The 20161-nt window shown below is 39.1% G+C and overlaps 2 protein-coding genes across 3 annotated transcripts in view; one reads left to right on the forward strand and one right to left on the reverse strand.

Annotated features, from left to right (window-relative positions):
• Positions 1 to 23: 23 nt before the first annotated feature.
• On the forward strand, positions 24 to 17938 carry RBBP4 (RB binding protein 4, chromatin remodeling factor). The gene is made up of 12 exons (XM_059918272.1): positions 24 to 189; positions 750 to 897; positions 3882 to 4027; positions 10612 to 10785; positions 11157 to 11272; positions 11386 to 11546; positions 11643 to 11769; positions 12207 to 12284; positions 13018 to 13094; positions 13535 to 13592; positions 13682 to 13792; positions 16942 to 17938. Exons 1-12 carry the CDS (start codon positions 174 to 176, stop codon positions 17005 to 17007), a joined length of 1278 nt encoding a protein of 425 aa, XP_059774255.1. The 5' UTR covers positions 24 to 173; the 3' UTR covers positions 17008 to 17938.
• SYNC (syncoilin, intermediate filament protein) overlaps positions 17452 to 20161 on the reverse strand; it is a 17623-nt gene continuing 14913 nt past the window's right edge. For both annotated transcript variants that reach the window (XM_059918248.1, XM_059918257.1), the window contains one exon: positions 17452 to 19303. In XM_059918248.1, coding sequence (XP_059774231.1) covers positions 19228 to 19303 — 76 coding nt within the window. In that variant the 3' untranslated portion in view covers positions 17452 to 19227. The remainder of the gene's footprint in view (positions 19304 to 20161) is intronic.

Below are 20161 nucleotides of genomic sequence, written 5' to 3' on the forward strand. Positions count from 1 at the left end.
ACCTCGCCGCTCGACGCGCTCCGATTGGCCGGTGTTGGCGCGAAGGTGCGCGAGTCGGCCCTCACTCAGGGGCAGCAGGAAACAATAGAGGCCGCGCGCGCAGAGCGAGCGCCCGCAGCCTCCCCGCCCCTCTCGCAAAGCTCAACCCGATCCCCCCGGCTTGCCTGCCCGCCATGGCCGACAAGGAAGGTGAGGGTGCCGGGGCGGCCACAGGAGAGCGGGGGTGCCGGGCTTGCGTAGCGGCCTCGACACGGCCTAACAGTGAGGACAGGCCGGACTCTGCTGAGTGCCGTCCCCGCCATCGCAGGCGTGAGGATAAATCGCCCCGCGGGGAGGGCTAACGGCGCGCCAGGTCTTCGGGAGCGGAGGCCCGGCGCAGCGGCGGGAGGGTGGCGGTGGGGGCCCCGGCGGGTGTTTGGTCCCTCCCCGCGCTCCCTGTCGGTCTACCTGTCTCTCTCCGGGTCCTCCCTGCAGCGCTCGCTACCCGCAAGGGTCGGTTTTCGGGCCTCCTCGCGGGTTCTGTGCTCTTGCCGACGCCGTCGCCCGAACGGCTAACGGCGTCTGGCCGGGATGACCCCAGCAGTTAGGCCCCGTGAAGCTGGAGAGCGGTGTTGGTGCCTGCGCCTCGGGGAGATTTAGACAAATCTCCATTTCAGAATCGGGATTCTGGAGCCGTGCCGGTAGCTTCGGAAGTGTTTACTCGGTTTCCATTTGTGGTCGCTAACTTAAACTTGTTTTTAATGTTTTAGCAGCCTTTGATGACGCAGTAGAAGAACGTGTGATCAATGAAGAATACAAAATATGGAAAAAGAACACTCCTTTTCTTTACGATTTGGTGATGACCCATGCTCTGGAGTGGCCCAGCCTAACTGCACAGTGGCTTCCAGATGTAACCAGGTGATAGGAACCTTTTGAACGTTATTTTGTTGTGTTCTCGGTGTAGATTTCTCGCATTGATTTTCCCTGTTTTTCTTTCTCCAGTCACCCGTAGCGGACACGTGATCAGAACCTAGTGGTGACGTTTTTTTCTAGGCCAAAAAAGGCAAAATGTAAAACAACTTTGCAGTTTACCTGATAAGAGAAAACATGTTGTCTTCTTTATCTGATTCTGAATTGAATAGCCATATTATAACTATAGTTGACCAAACAGTAATGTAAAATTTGTCAGCTTTCAAAAAGTATTATGATGAGTCCAATTCTTTCAACAAAAGAAATTTGAATCTCACAGTCATTGGTAGTAGCTGGTTAATGCAAAGATGAATGTGACATGGTACCTGTCATTCAGAACAACATTTAAAAATTCTATATGTGAACTAAGTAAATTCCTTCAAAACTCAGGTCTTTAGAAGTCAAGAAATTTGCGAATTGTCATTATTTGTCTACGTTTCAGCTCAACAAGTTTTATATAAATGTTATTAATAACTTAAGAATGAGCCTGCTACCTTCACATTGGCATTTTTTTTTAAATGGTGACATCTGTCCTAAGTATGTTAATAAGTACTTAGAAATTTAGAGCTGGAAGCTGGTTTATCATGACCAGGAGTTCCCATATTCAGCTGATCATCAGAATTACTTGAGTTCAGGATAAGTGGAGTCATTTCTGTCAGGAGTTCTCAGTTCAAACCACTTAGGAACTTGCGGCAGGATACTTGAGAATAGTTGAATGGTGATTCCAGATTATTGGACCAGAGGATCCCAAATATTGGCCACCCCATACCTACTAAGTCATTCTAGAAAAGTTTTTCATATAATGTGATTAGTTATGTTTGGAAAGCAGTGAATAAGACTAAATAACCCAAGGCTGAAATCTGTGCTGTAGTCTTAGTAGCTTTGTACTTTATGAATCTAGGTAAATAAATCTTTCTGCAGTATTAGACATTGGTCCAAATATCCTTCCCTTTTTTTTTTGGTATTCTACTCAAATAACAATGTCATTTACTTATTTATTTTTTTAGAATGAGGGATCCTTTAAGCAACTATCTCTTACATCTACTGTTTACTGTTTGTGTGTGTGTGTGTGTTCTTTTTTATTCATATTTTGTTTCTAAACACAAAAACAAAAAACCATACAATTGTAGTTTTGTAATATTCTTCTTCCCTCCCTCACTTGCTCTGGTTCTTTAACTTTCTAAATGCAGGTATCCCCAACTTTATGTTGACAGCCCTCTTATCTTTCCTGTTTTTCCCCATGTAAGATGTAGACACCTATTAACTCTGTGCAGAGGAATTTCTGTTGATTTATCTCTAGACCCAACTTCTGAGCGCTACCTCAATTTTCAGGTGTCTTATCTAGAGTATTTTATTGGCTTCCCCAACATGACATATTTCAAACTGAGTATATTTTTTCCATGGAGGTCCCAACCCAACTTTTTCTATTGTTCCCATTTCTCCTTTTCATAGTTGACTTTGGTTTGACATTTCTTAGGTTTTTCCCCCTTTATCCACTTGACAGTCCATTTATAAGCCCTAATCAACTCTTGTGTAGCATCTTTCCCATCTAGACCATGGGTTCTAGAACTTTTAACAGGCATCATAATCAGCTGGAGGGATTGTAAAACAGATTTTTTTTTTTCAATTGACTGCGCCTTGCAGCTTGCGGGATCTTAGTTCCCTGACCAGGAATTGAACCCGGGCCATGGCAGTGAAAGCGCTGAGTCCTAACCACTGGACAACCAAGGAATTCCCTGCAGAACAGATTGTTGAGCACCACAAACCATCCCCCGCCTCCCCCACAAGTTTCAGATTGAGTAGGTCTATAGTGGATCTCTGAATTTGCATGCTGAAGTTCCCAGATGATGTTGATGCTATTGTTCCTGATACCACGCTTGAAGAACCTCTGTTTTACACTGTTAAATTAATCCTTCTGAGGTAACTCAAATGATGCTATGTCCCTTATAAGTTTTCCATGGTTCTTTGTTCCTTACAGTAAAGAGTCCAGAATGCCTTAAGCTGGCATTCAGTACCCTAGAGTCTGATTTTAATCTGCTTTCTAGCCTTCTCTCTCACTTTGTTTTCCCACATTCAAAGTCAGATTTGGACTTCAGTTCTAGTTCTGTTAGTTGGTAGTTGTGATAGTAGGCAAGTTGCTTAATTTTCCCAAACCATCTTTAAATTAGAATAGTACTTCAGAGTGTTGTTATGGTGTTTAAATGATATGAGGTATGTGAAATGCTTAACGTGGTATCTGGCACTTTGTAATCTTCCCCTTTGCTTATTTCCCTTAGAATACTGTCTTCCAAAGCCCTTGTCCCCCTCTTCTAGATTATCTCTCATTTTGAGACCTGCTCAGGTAACACTTCTTCTAAGAACGTGTCCTTTATTCCAGAAGTAATCTTTCGTATCTAAATTTCCATGTTCTTGGGTACTTTTCATGAATTATATGTTGACTTGTGTTTAAAATGTTTGTGTATATGACTGTTTAATTGTCCCTGGTTTTTTGAGGATATGAATCACATCTTAATCATCTTTGTGCTTCAGTAGCATTTGAACAGTTAGTTTACCTGATGTTACTTCCTTTCCCTTTTAATGACGTTAACCTAATGAAGTAACCTAAAGTGGTATTATACCCAGCAATTGGTTTCTTTCCCTCCAACTCCTTGTAAAGGGTGAGTAGTTAATTTGTATCTTATTCCATCAGACTTTTTCCTCAAAGTAATTGTAAACATTTGGCTAAGTTAAGAAATAATTACAAAATTAAGTGCTCTGTGGTCCTTATACTCAGCTCTATGGAAGATATGTGAAAAGTAGGAACTGTGGCTCTTAATGACTTCTTCCTCTCAAAACCTGGTTGTAGTAGTGCCTTGTGCATACATGTATGTCACTGACTTCGTAGTCTCTCTTAGTGTACTGATTTGAATACTGACCATATATTGCTATTACAGACCAGAAGGGAAAGATTTCAGTATTCATCGACTTGTCCTGGGGACACACACGTCAGATGAACAAAACCACCTTGTGATAGCCAGTGTGCAGCTCCCTAATGATGATGCTCAGTTTGATGCTTCACACTACGACAGTGAAAAAGGAGGTAGGAATCTTAAAGGTGAAGGAAGGAATGATGTATGGGTTATATTTTTCATATCTCTAAATTATCATAAAGAGTGTGTACAGTTTGATAAAGTAGTCTCTCAAATTAGGAACAAGATAACTAAGCTTTGGAAAGCCTGATTTTGCAGTATAGATATTAGATGTCAGAAGACATATTTAACACATACTTGGTTCTGTACCTTTTCTATAAACTTTCTTCAACTAAATTTGGTGGTGGGGAAATTTCTAGAATTGAAAGAAGCAAAAATCCACCGTATATTATTGCTATGCATGCTTGCATTCTCAACATGGGAGATACTGCCCCTGCGGGAGTGAAAATTGGTTCTCAGAGGGGTGTGTGTGTGAAAACAATCTTATTCTTTGAACTGTTTAAAGCACAGATATACATAGCATGCATAAACAAATACACAGGAATTTCATCAAGATATCAGAAAAAATGTCCTACAAGGTTCCTTACAGGGGCAATAATGAAAAAAAAGGTTGAAAAACACTGGCTTAAATTACACTTTCCGGGTTTAAGTGGTAGAAATGACTTAACCATGGCATTTGCTATATAGTGTATGAAAATTAAATGAGTGTTTAATTATATCCTATTTTTAGGAGATATTCTCAGGGCATAACTGTTCATGAAATACTTTTTCCCTTTCAGAAGAGACAGAAATGAGTGGGTTTCCTTTATTGTTGTCCTTGAACTCAAATTGTTACTGGGAGGTAGAAGATAGGCTCTCAGTATTGAGAGTTTTGCCCTAAAAAATGAATGTTTAATGTTTTTTATCTTAGATTTCTCCTGATTAGCAGAATCCATTCTTTTTTTTTTTTAATTAATTAATTTATTTATTTATTTTTGGCTGTGTTGGGTCTTCGTTTCTGTGCGAGGGCTTTCTCTAGTTGCGGCAAGCGGGGGCCACTCTTCATCGCGGTGCGCGGGCCTCTCACCATCGTGGCCTCTCTTGTTGCGGAGCACAGGCTCCAGACGCGCAGGCTCAGTAATTGTGGCTCACGGGCCCAGTTGCTCCGTGGCATGTGGGATCTTCCCAGACCAGGGCTCGAACCCGTGTCCCCTGCATTGGCAGGCAGATTCTCAACCACTGCGCCACCAGGGAAGCCCAGAATCCATTCTTTTATCTAAGATATTTTGGGTTCCAGTTACTTGCCAGGATTGTAATGTGCAATTACTCTTTTGATCATTCCATATTTAGGTTAGGGTAATATAGAATGCAAAATAAGTTCTTAGGATAAAGGTCAGCAAACATGATTTTGTGTCACTGACCCAAGTGTGTGAACTATAGGATATGGTTACTACAGAGTTATTCTCTAGGTAGGCATCAGTGATTGAGGGGATAAAACGCTGAACTTAAGAATCCAGACTGGGACTTCCCTGGCAGTCCAGTGGTTAAGGCTTCGCCTTCCAATGCACGGGGTTTGAGTTTGATCCCTGGTCGGGGAGCTAAGATCCCATATGCCTTGCGGCCAAAAAACCAAAACATAAAACAGAAGCAATATTGTAACAAATTCAATAAAGACTTGAAAAGTGGTCCACATCAAAAAAAAAAGAATCAGAAGATGGGCTTGAGACCCTGTTGGGCTGCTCACTAGCTGTGTGGCTTGAGGATAAATCATTTAGCCTCTCTGAGCCTGTTTCCTTTTTATTAAATAAATTGTCTTTAAATAGGACTTTTGGTTATTTAGACATAAAACAAATATTCTGATTGGTAATATAATAAATCATCTTTAATAAAGCAGGGAATTCCCTGGTGGTCCAGTGGTTAGGACTCATGCTCTCACTGCGGGGGCCCTGGTTGGATCCCTGGTTAGGGAACTAAGATTCGGCAAGCCTTCACAGTGCAGCCAAAAAAAAAAAAAAATTTGAAGTAAATATAAAATACTGTGAACCCCCCTCCCCCTGTAAATCTATCCCTTATGGATCGCTGTTAAATTGATAGTTTTTTGAATGGTTTATCTATCCCATTTATTGGATCACTCATTCAACAAATATATTAAGTATTACTGTATGCCAGGCAATTTTTCTTGGTACTGGGAATACAGCATAAAATACACTTTCCTGGCCTGGTGTATCTTGGACATCTTTCTGTGTGAGCATATGGAGATGTGTCTCCTTTTTGATGGCTGTATACTATACTATTAATTAACCATCCCTCAATTAACATTTAAGTGGTTTCCAGTCTTTTGGCTTCAAAAACAGTTCTTGTGCATGTATCTTGCATAGTTTTGCTGTAGAGTGATTAAGTGGAATGCTAATCAAATGGCAAGAACATTTTCAGTTATAATTGGTACTGCTAAGTTGCCCTCCAAAGAAAGATTCACAATTTCACCAATAGCAGATGTATTGATGTCTGTTTCTGCATGCCTTTGCCAACATTGGATGTAATACTACACTCTTATTTTACTTTGCTTTTTTCTTTTTCCTTTAATGGCTGCACCACGCTGCTTGCAGGATCTTAGTTCCTCGACCAGGGATCAAACCCGTGCCCTCAGCAGTGAAAGCACGGAGTCCTAACCACTGGACTGCCAGGGAATTCCCTACTTTGCTTTTTAAGTTATTCGTGATGTTGGACCTATTTTAAAATATTTGTCTTTTGTCTTTCTCTCTCTTGAGCTGCCTATTTATGTTTTTCGCTCATTTTTTCTTTTGAGTTATCTCTATATATAAGGTAAGTTATCCCTAACTTAATAGGTTATAGGTAATTTTTTTCCTCTTTATTTTATAATTTTGAGTCCTATTTAGTTTAGAAGCTTTGAATTTTAAATTATCCAGCTTTCCTCTGGTGTCCTTCAGATTTTGTCATTCATTGAAAGGCCTTCATTCCAAGATTTTAAAATAGTTAGCTGTTGTTTTCTGGTACTTTTATGTTTTGACCATTAAAACTTTAATCTTTCTTGTATTTGTTTTGGTTTTAGAGATGAAATAGGAAAACGAGCTTTTTTTCTAAGTGGTTAGCAATTTTTTTTTTAATGCCATTTGCTGACTAATCCATTTTCTTCACTGTTTTTGTTGTTGTTTTAAGTATAGTTGATTTACAATATTGTGTTAGTTTCAGGTGTTCGGCATAGTGATTCATTGGGTTTTGGGGGTTTTTTTGGGTTTTTTTATATTCCATTATAGGTTAGTACAAGATATTGAGTATACAGTAAATCCTTGTTGCTTATCTATTTTATGTATAGTAGTTTGTATCTATTAATCCCATACTCCTAGTTTATCCCCCTCAACCCCTCCCCTTTGGTAACCATCAGTTTGTTTTCTATGTCTGTGTGTCTGTTTCTGTTTTGTATATAGACTTGTATTCTTTGTATTCTTTTTTAGATTCCTCATGTAAGTCTTCCCTGGTTTTTGAAATGGCATCTTTTAACATACACTCCAGTCTCTTTCTGGTAACTGAGTTTTTTGAGTGGCATCAAACCAATTTACTTTTATGTTCTGATGATACCTTTATCCCCCTTACTAATACTTAACAATTAGAGGAACTATGAAAAATACCAGTAATATGTATGATATATTTGTATGACTCTATTTCGCCCTATTCAATCCTCACAAGGAAATCAATACTTACAGTTGTTTTGTAACTTGCCCTAAGGTTACATAGCATATCAGCTCCCATTCCTTCCTTTTCTGTTCCTTTTACCTCTCCTTCGTCCTTCAAATCACCCTCGGATGACTGAACAAGCTTGGTGCTTAAAGCAGGACAGGTGCTCTCCATGTGGTCTCAACAGTGGTGGAAGTAGATACATAACTAATGTCTCTTAAATCTTCTTGGGTTGTTGTTAGATAGATAGCTTTCTAGTCCCTCCTTGCTCTCAGATGAAATGTCCTGGACTCTCAGATTGAACTATTGTAATTGATTACCATCTACTTGACCCCATTTGGTTTGAGGTACTTGGTGGCAGACAGCTTCAAAAGATCATTAAACTTTCAAAGAGAAAGAACTAAAAACAGGCTTAGGCTTGTTTGTTGTTTTTTTTTTTTTTTTTTTTAGGCTTGTTTTGACATTAAAAAGAATTTGTGTGTTTATATTAGATTCAGCCTGGCTGTGGTCACATTTTAAGCCTGAAAATAGATTAGGTTTAAAAGTTTACTTCAGACTCTGTTACCAGGATCTTCAAATATCAACAGATTTATTTTTAGCAACTTATTTGGGGAATGGGTTTGGGGGGCGGCGTTTGTTTTTAAGTAATCTTTAGTCTTTTGCCTCAATATATAATAAACTATTACTAAATCATGATGAAATAATGGAATATTTGACTCAAGATGTTACAACTTATTCCTCTTAGTTTCAAAATGTTTATGAACTCAAAAAATGGCACGGTGGTAGAAATTAGAATGCCGGTTATCTAGTTTGTCAGGCAGCATTGGTTGGGAGGGACACAGTGGTGCCTTGCGGGAGGATGAGAGAGGGCTGGAGATGTTCCATATTTTTATCTGTGTGGTAATTCCCCTGATAATATGCATATGTAAAAATTCATCAGGCTAGACACTTTTACTATATTGTTATGTCTTAGTCTTTTTAAATAGTATTTTATATGGAGAGACGCAAACAAAGTAGCAATATAGTTAGACCTTGATAGTTATTCACTTTATTGTACATTGCTACCTCAGTCTTTCTTTCCTACATCAGATTTGGCCTTTTGCGTATCACCTTCAACTTGGGGAATCTCTATTTGTTAAATAGATAAATCCTCATCTTCATAAATCTCAATTATGAATCCTCTAAGCTGATTTCTTATTACTGTACTTCAACTACAGTTAGGGGGGGCCCTTCTGATTAGTAGTATATAGCTGATACTGAAATAACCCACATTATATAACAGTTACCCCTTGCTCTGTGGGCTCCATGCCAGCTATTGCTCTTTCCTTGTTGGTATCTCTTTTCTGGCAATTATTCTTTTTTGTCATAGTCATCTATAATTGTGTGCTTATCTTATCTCCCTGTGTTTGGACTAAAAGTTCTTTGAGATCACATATCCTAATCATGCCTTCTTTTTTTACATTGTACATACTTGTGGTCTAGAATTCTGGGGAAAAAATTGTTTAATGTGTTTGGTTTTTTTTTTTCTCTTTTAGAGTCTATTTTCAACTGTTTCTAGGTTTTTAGCTTGTTTAAATCACTGCTTTTCAACTTATAAAGTTATTTTGAGGTTGAAAGTTATCTGCTAATTATATTACCCAACTATGTCTCTGCTTTGTGAAAAGATTTTTGTCCTTCAGAGTGTCATTTTCATCTACAAGTTACTCTCATAACTTTGTTTTATGGGTAAGGTATTTGAGGTTCAGAGAAATTGAAGGCCTTCACCAAAATCACCAAGATAGTAAGTGGCAGAGTCAGTTATGCCATGGCCTGACTCTTAACTCAGGTACCTTATCATGCTGCCTTCTGTAATTCTTTGGCTACTTATTAACTACCTTTGTTTAAATATTGCTTTGCCAAGATTTACATAATCACAAATTATATTGTTATACATTTTATAATGGTACTTGGGAGAATTCTGTAAGTGCATACAGTAGTCAAATATGAATAAAAAATGTTTTTGTCTAGTCCTTGCCTACCTGGTTTATTTCAACCAAGGACTCTGGTTGGCAAGTGTAAGTGGGAGGTCAGGAAAGTAGAACCAGCTGTTGTGGCTCTGTTTTTCCTCACTGGTGTGAGGAAAGATGTGACAGTATTTCAGAAAGGTCATCCCAAACTAGAGTTTCAAATTAATAGTAAAAGGGACTCTTTAGTACCTAGCACACTGTGTACTTGATAGTCATTAAAACAGTAACTTAGATTTTATTGATTGAGCACATTTGTTTTGATAGTTTAAGTGAGGCTTGAAAGCCACTTAGAATTTTTGAAGTGGAGTCAATAGTGTTCCTTACTTTTAGATAGTAATGTAATACTTATTAGGTATATTATTACCTAAATCATTGTAGGTGTAGCTGAAAGTACCAGGCTAGGGATCAGAAAAATAGGGATTCAGTTTAGGTTCTGCCATAGTCAAGTCACCATAAACAAATTAAGGTAGGTCCTCTGAGCTTCTCTTTTCTGGTGTAAAATTTTTATTTTTCTGTTTTTTTATTTTTGGCTGCGTTGGGTCTCTGTTGCTGCGCGCGGGCTTTCTCTAGTTGTGGCGAGCGGGGGCTACTCTTCGTTGCATTGTGCAGGCTTTTCATTGCTGTGGCTTCTCTTGTTGCGGAGCACGGGTTCTAGGCTCGCGGGCTCAGTAGTTGTGGCACACAGGCTTAGTTGCTCCGTGGCATGTGGGATCTTCCCAGCCCAGGGCTCGAACCCCTGTCCCCTGCATTGGCAGGTGGATTCTTAACCACTGTGCCACCAGGGAAGCCCTCGTGTAAAATTTTTGGAGGTAATAACTCTTCCCTACGCTGTAGGGTTATGGTAAGAATCAAATGAAATAAGGAATGTGAACACACTTTATACTGCTAACAAATGTTTAGATCGCTTCTAGTATTACACCAGTTCGTTGATTAAAGCCTTGCCTGTGTCATACTTTGAGTGACATAGAGTAGCTCTTGCTTTGTCCTCATTTGCAATTAATTTATCATATTTACAGAATTTGGAGGTTTTGGCTCGGTTAGTGGAAAAATTGAAATAGAAATCAAGATCAACCATGAAGGAGAAGTAAACAGGGCACGCTATATGCCCCAGAACCCTTGCATCATTGCCACAAAGACTCCATCCAGTGATGTTCTTGTTTTTGACTATACGAAACATCCTTCTAAACCAGGTACTTGCCCTCTTCGATTCAAATACAAATGATGAGTCACTGTGGGGATACATTGCTTCTCTCAATTTTTTTTTTTTTTGCTTCTCTCAATTTTAATTGCTTGTTATTCTTTGTATAACTTAACATCTTGTGACTTATATTGATATGTGTGGGTACTCTTCCTTCATCCTTCTTCCCTACGTGGGAAAAAAAAATGCTTTTTTACATAGGATAGAATGTGCAGCTCTCAGGCATTATCTATTTGGTCATAATGGGGCTGTATGTCTCATAAAAAGTAAGAGCTTTACACCTCTTGATAAAAATTCCATTATACTTAGTAGATCCAAAGAGGAAGTGGACTGGATAGTCTTGATGTGTCTGTTACTTTGTAGACCCTTCTGGAGAGTGCAACCCAGACTTGCGTCTCCGTGGACATCAGAAGGAAGGCTACGGGCTTTCTTGGAACCCAAATCTCAGTGGGCACTTACTTAGTGCTTCAGATGACCATGTGCGTATCCTTTCCATTTTGAAGCAAATCTGGGCTATTTATATCAGTTTTTTTCCTCTGGGGTGTGTCGGGAAGTGAGACCCTTTTATATAATAGTTAATTTTTCATTTAAGACTATCTGCCTATGGGACATCAGTGCTGTTCCAAAGGAAGGAAAAGTTGTGGATGCGAAGACCATCTTTACAGGGCATACAGCAGTAGTAGAAGACGTCTCCTGGCATCTGCTCCATGAGTCTCTGTTTGGGTCCGTTGCTGATGATCAGAAACTTATGATGTGAGTAGAATCCATTTTTTTCTCAATATATTATCTAAGTTTTATATTTAGTTACCCATTTTAAGCTTTTTTCCTGTTTTTTCTCTTTTACTAAAGCTGGGATACTCGTTCAAACAATACTTCCAAACCAAGCCACTCAGTTGATGCTCACACTGCTGAAGTGAACTGCCTTTCTTTCAATCCTTATAGTGAGTTCATTCTTGCCACAGGATCAGCTGACAAGGTCAGTGTGATTTATTCTCCAAGAAAATATAGGGTGGATTTCTCTGGCTTCTTTTGTTAATATTTATTTATTTGGCTGTGTCGGGTCTTAGTTGTGGCAGACAGAATCTTTCGTTGTGGCGCGCGGGCTTCTCTCTAGTTGTGGCGCGCGGGTTTTCTCTTCTCTAGTTGTGGTGCATGGCTCTCTAGTTGAGGCGTGCGAGCTCAGTAGTTGTGCTGCGCGGGCCTACTTGCCCTGCAGCATGTGGGATCTTAGTTTCCCGACCGGGGAATCGAACCCGCGTCCCCTGCATTGGAAGGCGGATTCTTTACCACTGGACCACCAGGGAAGTCCCTCTCTGGCTTCTTTTGAATGCACAGAGATCTTTTAGTTATGGATTTTCTTTTTCTCAATAAAAAAATTTTATTGATTGCACTTGCTTTCCTTTTTGTATGTAGACTGTTGCCTTGTGGGATCTGAGAAATCTGAAACTTAAGTTGCATTCCTTTGAATCACATAAGGATGAAATATTCCAGGTGAGAGAAACTAATGCTCCTTCCCCCCGCCCCAAGGGAAATCTGAGTGTGGGAGTGGGCGCACTTGTGCCTTATCCCATTGCTATAAGTAATAAAAATCTTCTTTATGCCTATGCTGATCTCTGTATGAATTGGGATTGTTTTCCCTCCATTATTTCTATACTTTCTCAAACTGATCATTTGTCACCTACACTCTTGAGGTATTAAACTTAGTGCCTGATTATTTTATCAGCCTTGTTCCTGACACTTGTCTCTTCCCTTATTTCCACTCCTTTATCCTTTAAAACTTGCTGTATCTGTTAATTTCGCAGTTCATTCCTAAAGTACTGACTCCATGTTTTCTGCCTCATCCGTTTAATTAAGCTCCATATGCAAAGCCCTCTGACTCAGTTCAAGAAATAATTGTTACATTATGTTGGAAGCTTAATGCAAGGGCACTGTGAGGAGTACATTATAGTCTTTGCAGTCAGTCCTATGTGTAATACTGAATTCATTATAAGTACTTGGGTAAATAATTATTTTGTGTGTGATCTGTACTTTAGTTCTTAGGTCAGCACTGGATGACATTTGGCTAGAAGCTGGAATTAGACAATAAGAATAAATGAGATCTTCAAAAATATGAAATAGAACAAAAGCTGATATCCTGGGTCTAGTAATGGGTTAAATTGTTAAATCTAATGTTAGATTTTTTTCCTCTCAATTTTCTAATTGATGGCTTTTTTCTTATGTATAGGTTCAGTGGTCACCTCACAATGAGACTATTTTGGCTTCCAGTGGTACTGATCGCAGACTGAATGTCTGGGATTTAAGGTAAGTCTTGTTAATTATTACTCTTTGTGGAGTTATTTTCTTACACTTTCCAGAATTACTCAAGGTAAATCCGTTTTAACTTTTTTTTTTTTCTTTTTTAAAAGTTATTTATTTTTGGCTGCGTTGGGTCTTCGTTGCTGCGCATGGGCTTTCTCTAGTTGCGGCGAGTGGGGGCTACTCTTCGTTGTGGTGCGCGGGCTTCTCATTGCAGTGGCTTCTCTTGTTGCGGAGCACAGGCTCCAGGCGTGAGGGCTTCAGTAGTTGCAGCAGCTACACATGGGCTCAGTAGTTGTGGCTCGCGGGCTTAGTTGCTCCACGGGATGTGGGATCTTCCTGGACCAGGGATTGAACCCGTGTCCCCTGCATTGGCAGGCGGATTCTTAACCACTGCGCCACCAGGGAAGTCCCTGTTTTAACTTCTGAAAATCTTTTTGTGCTAGTAAAATTGGAGAGGAACAATCCCCGGAAGATGCAGAAGATGGGCCACCAGAGTTGTTGGTATGTTACAGATATTGAGCAGAACTGAAATAGTTTGTGATTTATTGTCCTCTGTCTGCTTTTCATCTCTGTTTTCCTTCCTCTTTCAGTTTATTCATGGTGGTCACACTGCCAAGATATCTGATTTCTCCTGGAATCCCAATGAACCTTGGGTGATTTGTTCTGTATCAGAAGACAATATCATGCAAGTTTGGCAAATGGTAAGTGTTTCTTTATTTGGGCGAGTTTAGATAAATGAGACCTAGTATCACTTCATATTTATATACTTCATCAGTACAACTGGCAACTCTGTTCAGTTTACTCCCAAGTGTGACTTGCCTGCACATTATCATTTTCAGCTGCCTACCCTTTAACTTTATCAAGTTGTCTCACTGGTATCTCGAACTCAACTAAACAAAACTGATCTTTTCTTTTCTCCTTCCTTTCCTTACTCCCCTCACCTCCTGACTTTTTGTTTTCTATATGGCTTCAATGTCTCCCCAGCTCACTAGACTTGAAAACTCAGGTCTTCCTCTATTGTCTATTCACCTCTAGGTGCGGTTCACTTATCAGATTTTATATTGTTGATCTCTGCAGTGTTTCTCCTGTCTTTACTCAACTTACAAACAGATATAACCAACTTTCCTGTTTCTATTCCACACCTAGTTTTTTGGTCAGGTTCTCACTACTACTTGCTGGGCTATTGCAATAACCTCCTAATTGTTGGCTTGCCTCCTGTTTCTCCCTCTTTGCTAGCAGTCGAATCTTTAGGAATGATCATTCCCTTGAAATTACTTATGAACATGCCTAGCACAGTTCCTACTGCAATGTCACAGCATCAAAGAGTACCATTTCTTCATGAAACTTGCCTAGATGTCAAAAACATTCCCTGCCTTTATACCCCAATTGAAGGTGATCACCCTTCTTTGAATTTTCAGAGCACTTGGAATTTAATAAAAGCAACTGTAATGTCTGATACATAGCAATACAAGAAACAGTTGCCTTCTGGAGATGGATGGTGGTGATAGCTGCACACAGTGTGAATGGACTTAATGCCACTGAACTGTACAGTTATAAATGGTTACGATGGTAAATTTTGTTATGTGTCTTTTACCACAATTTACAAAACAACTGCATGACTTTTAAGTGACAGTAGCCTAATAAATGAAAATAATTCAAAAGAAACTTTTGGTGTCTCAGAGTAGATCTAGAGCCAGGAAGAAACTCCAGAGGTGAGTTTTTGGCTCAACATGAGGGAAAAAAATTTTGATATTCAGAACTTTCTTACGGAATAGCCCTCTTAATCAAAAATAAAGAAATAAAATGGGAGTATTTGTGGCCTATGAGATTAACACATTATATACTGCATCGATACTTTGGAATATTATGTATCAGAATGAAGTATACTTAGTTTTATAAGCTATTCATGATATGCTAATAAGTAGGAAAAAAGCAAATTATAGAACAGCATGATAGAATCCCTCTTATTAAAATTTGGGTGTCTAGTCTTATGTTTAATTATATGTAACTATTTAATAGAAGGCTATTTGCCAAAATGTGGTTGGTATGTTTAGAGAATTCTTGTTTTCTTCTTTATACCTTTCTGTATTATAATTTTTTATAATAAGGATTTGTTTCATGTATTAACAGAAAATCCACTTTATCCTTTTCCTTGTAACATACCCACACAAAATTAATATAAAATATTAGAGTTCTAACAGGAAAGTGAAATGGGCTGCCTTAGCCTGTCAGTGAAAGGTATTTTAGTAGTTGCCATGGGAATGTTGTAGGAGATTAAGCTACATCACCTTCAAGGCCATCACCTCCAGTCCAGGTTGTTACTTTACTCCGTTTTGGGGGGTGGGGGGAGGCTGTTTGTTTTGGGTTTTTTTAAGAATTATTGTGATATAATAAGTAGTAAGCATTTGGTCTTTGTCCAGGTTCCTGGCACAGAGTTCCTAAAACCCTTGGGATTTCCTGAGTTGTAGGAGTCTCTGTTGCTATTTATAAGTAGCTCCTTTTGGCCACACCTGAGTTCAGGCTAAGGAGGTAACTTAAGGGGGCCCCTATAAAAACTCTTGGGAAAGCTCCATAAAAAGCTTTCGATTTCATGGGCTTCTGGGTTGGTGAATATATCAGTGCCACCAGAGAGGGTGTGGAAGCTCTGTGCTCCATCCCCACCTTGCCCTGTGCATCTCTTCCATTTGGCCATTCCTGAGTTATAATCTTTATAATAAACCAGTAAAGTGCTTTCCTGAGTTCTGTGAATCATTCCAGCAAATCATCAAACCTGGCGGGGTTGGGGGGGTGCTGTGAGAAAATTTATAGCCAAGTTGGGCAGGAGTACTCGGGTAGCCTGGGCACTCAGGGCTTGACACTGGCCTCTGCTGAAGTGAGGGTAGTCTTGTGGGATTGAGCCCTTGGTCACAGTGCTACCTCCAGGTGGTCAGCATCAGGACTGAACTGAGTTGTTGGACACCCCATCGGTGTCAGGGGAGAAGATACCACACTTTTGTTGTCAGACTACTCACATAATTGTATACATTGTTTGTCCCTGTAGTCAGATTGTAAGCTAAGACTATCCCATCCTCTGTAGCACCTACCCTAGTGATACTAAGTGCATAGTAGATACTAAGAACAGTAAATTTTGCCCAAGTGAAAGTGGTTTCTATGTTTAAGATGCTCTTGGATATGGGTGTTTCATCAAGTAGTACAAGTAGAGTTTATTTTATGCAAGAACAGTTTCTCTTTTTAAAATATTTATAAATTGAGATGTGGAACATGGTTTTTGCAGTGCAGTCACAGAATTGTGCAACCATCACTACAGTCAGTTACCCCAGAAAGAAACCCCACACCCAGTAGCCATCCCTCCCATTTGCCTCCAGTCCACCCAGTACTAGGCAACCATTAATCTACTTTCTCTATGGATTTGCCTATTCTGCACATTTAATATAAATGAAATCATACAATATGTGACTGACTTTTTTTATTGCCAAGTAATACTCCATTGTATGGATATATTTATTTGTCCATTGTTTTTACTTTTTGACTATTACGAATAATGTCTGATTAAAGGACTCAAGGTTGGTTATCAAGACAAATGGTAACCATACTTCAGTTTTTAGGGAATATCCTAATCCAGGGGCATTGGCCTGTGGCCAGCTGCCTGTTTTATTTGGCACGCGACTATACTTATCCATTTGCAGGTTGTTTGTGGCTGCTTTCATCAAACAACTGCAGAGTTGAATAGTTAAAACAGATTATATGCCCCACAGTCTGTCTCCCTGGCCTCTCTATTTGAAACCTTAACTTCAAGAAGTAACTTTCATGTTTACTCAATATCCTTTTCTCTTTTTCTTGTTTTTGGCAGGCAGAGAACATTTATAATGACGAAGACCCTGAAGGAAGCGTGGATCCAGAAGGACAAGGATCCTAGAGAATGTCTGCACTTCTTGTGATTTTAGACTCCCCTTTTCTTCCTCTCAACCCTGAGATTGATTTAACACTGGTTTTGAGACACAGACTTTGGTTATCCCTCTATAATAAGTTCTATCAACAATGTTATTAGTCCAAACAGAAGGTGTTTTCTAAATATTAACTGGGGGCTTCTTGATTCAGCAAAGCCACAGACTTATATTTAAATTTTCTTCAGGAATTTTCTAGTAACAGAGGTCTAAAGTAGCCACAAAAAGGGGAATATTGTGTGTGGTTATTTTTCTTCTTATGCTATATCCCCAAGTTTTTCTGACTCATTTAAGTAAATGCTAGAGTGAGTAAGAAATAGAGCCAAGTGAGGTAGGTGTCTGAGCCATGAAGTATAAATACTACAACATGTTGTCTTTATTCAGGAAATAGGGGAGATTCAAGTCATATAAATTCCTGCTCTAAAATCTTCACACCAAACTTTCCAGGATACACATTTTCTTACATAGACCAGTCTCCTCTCAGTTTCTTCAGTTAAGTCAAAACAATGTGTTCCTCTTTCCCCATATATTTTTGCTTGTTAGTGTATTTCTTGAGCTGTTTTCATATTATTTCTTTCCTTTCTGTGAAATGGTTTTAAAAAAAAAAAAAAAAAAAAACTTGGGACCACCAAGTTGTAAAGATGTATGTTTTTACCTGACAGTTATACCACAGGTAGACTGTCCAGTTAAATTGAGAAGAGTGAATCAATAGCTTGTATTTGTTTTTAAAATTAAATTAATCCTGGATAAGAGTTGCTTTTTTTTTTTTTTTAAGGAGTTAGTCCTTGACCACTGGTTTGATACCATCTCTATTTTGGGTGACCTGTTTCACCAGCAGGCCTGTTACTCTCCATGACTAACTGTGTAAGTGCTTATAATGGAATAAATTGCTTTTCTACATAACCCCTCGCTGATGGGTTTTATTTAATATATAATATCCATCAAACACCAGTCTCTGGCTTCTAGAAGAGTTGTTCAGATGACAGTTATTTTCTATGGTCTTTGACTACCAAGAGCAGAATTAAATATAATAGACCCAGAGGTATAGCAGAGAGCTTTACTCCTTCCCAGGGAAAGTGAAAGACATAAAATACTGAATCAGAGGTGCAGAGATTAGTCTTTGATAAAATAACATCTTTTTGAAGTCTATCTCTAAAGAACTACATGAACTTTCAAGAATGTCAGAGGCAGTGTGGCAGAGAGAATTTAAGGCAAAATTTAAATTTGGAAAAGGTGTTTGACCTTTTCTCATAGAGAGGTTGAATCTCCCCAGTATTTTTTTCACTGGGGCCTGTACTTAGAGGTTAGAAAAATAGGCTCTTGAAAGCCAAGTGCCATAACCAGGTAAAATGCCCAGTTCTTCAATCACCCAATTTAACTGAGTAGATCACTCTGACCCAAAATCATTTTCATGAAGTGAAAAATCAAAATCATCTTTGGGGAGATCTGGATTGGTTCTTTTTTTCTAAGTCAGTAGTTCTTTTAGAGTATAGTGAAAATTACCATGACACAAGAGTAAATCTACATGAATCAGCACAGACTTAAAGAAAAGTAAACTTTGTAAAGGGGATTCAATTAAAGTCTAACACTCATGGCACAGAAGAATTCTAATTTTAAACCCATATACAGTTGACCCTTGAACAACGTGGGTTTGAACTGCACAGGTCCACTTATAACATACTTTTCAATAGTAAATACCACAGTACTATACCTGCAGTGGTTGGTTGAGTCCGTGGATGTGGAGGAACCTCGGATACCGAGGGCCAACTAAGTTATATGCAGATTAACCCCCACGTTGTTCAGGGGTCAACTTGAATATAAGGAAAATCGGCTGCCTTTTTGACTCCACCTGTGTTCCTGAAAAACTTACTGCTTTGGGTCAACAGAAGGCAAGATACATTCTTCACAATACAGCAAGGTGTGTCCATACATTCATCCTTTACTTTGTGTGGAGGGTTGCTGATGGGTGACAGGAGACTTTTATTTTTCCATTCCTCAGTGCATTGAGATCAGTACCAGCAGCCTATGAAATAGAATCCAGCTAAGAGTTGACTGATAGTATTCTGCCTCCGGCCAGCCCTAGAATCTTTTTAAACAGGTCAGCCAGTATTTGTAACTTTCCCAGAGTGAACTGCTTGCCAAATCCCTGGCACTCCCTTTTCTGTTTAGAAAAAAGTATGTCCAAAGGGTACTTAGTGATCCTTTGCTAAGGAGTTTTTTGTCGTCGTTTCTTGGTTACAGATTCGGCCATATGTTTCTAAACAGCCCCTATAAGGTTGAGAGAAAAAAGGATAAGTTTAAATTTTCTGCAACTTGAAATAACACAGTATAAAGTTTTTGTGGGGTTTTTTTGTTTGTTTGCAGGTTTTTTTGGGGGGGGTTGCGCTGCATGGCTTTCAGGATCTTAGTTCCCTGCCAGGGATTGAACCCGTGCCCACAGCAGTGAAAGCACTGAGTCCTAACCACTGGACCACCAGGGAATTCCCAGTATAAAGTTTTTAATAATGAATTTCTGAAGCTTAGTGCGGGCCATATTGAGGAAAGATTGTTAGAGTGTGTTTTGCATCTAATCAAGGATGACTTTGGGAGGGGCTAGCTAAAAATTTTTCTGCCCACGTTAACTTTACACACAGGTATTACAAGGCCTGAAATTCTGTAATTTCGATTCTTTGAATTAATCATTGTCTTTTTCCATGTTGTACTTTTCATCTGATCCACACAAAGGTGTTTAGCAGATCATTTTCTTCAGTTACAAGGTTCTAGTAATCTCCCAAACAATGAGCGTAGTCAGTTATGCCTGGATGAAACATGGTAAAAGAAAATCCTAGTATGGGAGTTCCCTGGTGGTCCAGTGGTTAGGAGTCAGCACTTTCACTGCTGTGGCCCTGGGTTCAATCCCTGATCGGGGAACTCCTGCAAGCCACACAGGGTGGCCAAAGGAAAAAAAAATCCTAGTAATTTAGGAAAAGCATCAGTAATAATAGTTATTTGTGAATTTGTATCCAAAATGTAGGATTAACTAGGAAATTAATAAAAATTTATGGATATTTATCTAGTATCCAACTTGATGTTTTTTAATCCTTAGTTTCTTTATCCAAGAGAATCCAGCACTTTATAAAGAATGTG

This window comes from Balaenoptera ricei, chromosome 1 (genome assembly GCF_028023285.1).
Source record: "Balaenoptera ricei isolate mBalRic1 chromosome 1, mBalRic1.hap2, whole genome shotgun sequence".
Classification (NCBI taxonomy): Eukaryota; Metazoa; Chordata; class Mammalia; order Artiodactyla; family Balaenopteridae; genus Balaenoptera; species Balaenoptera ricei.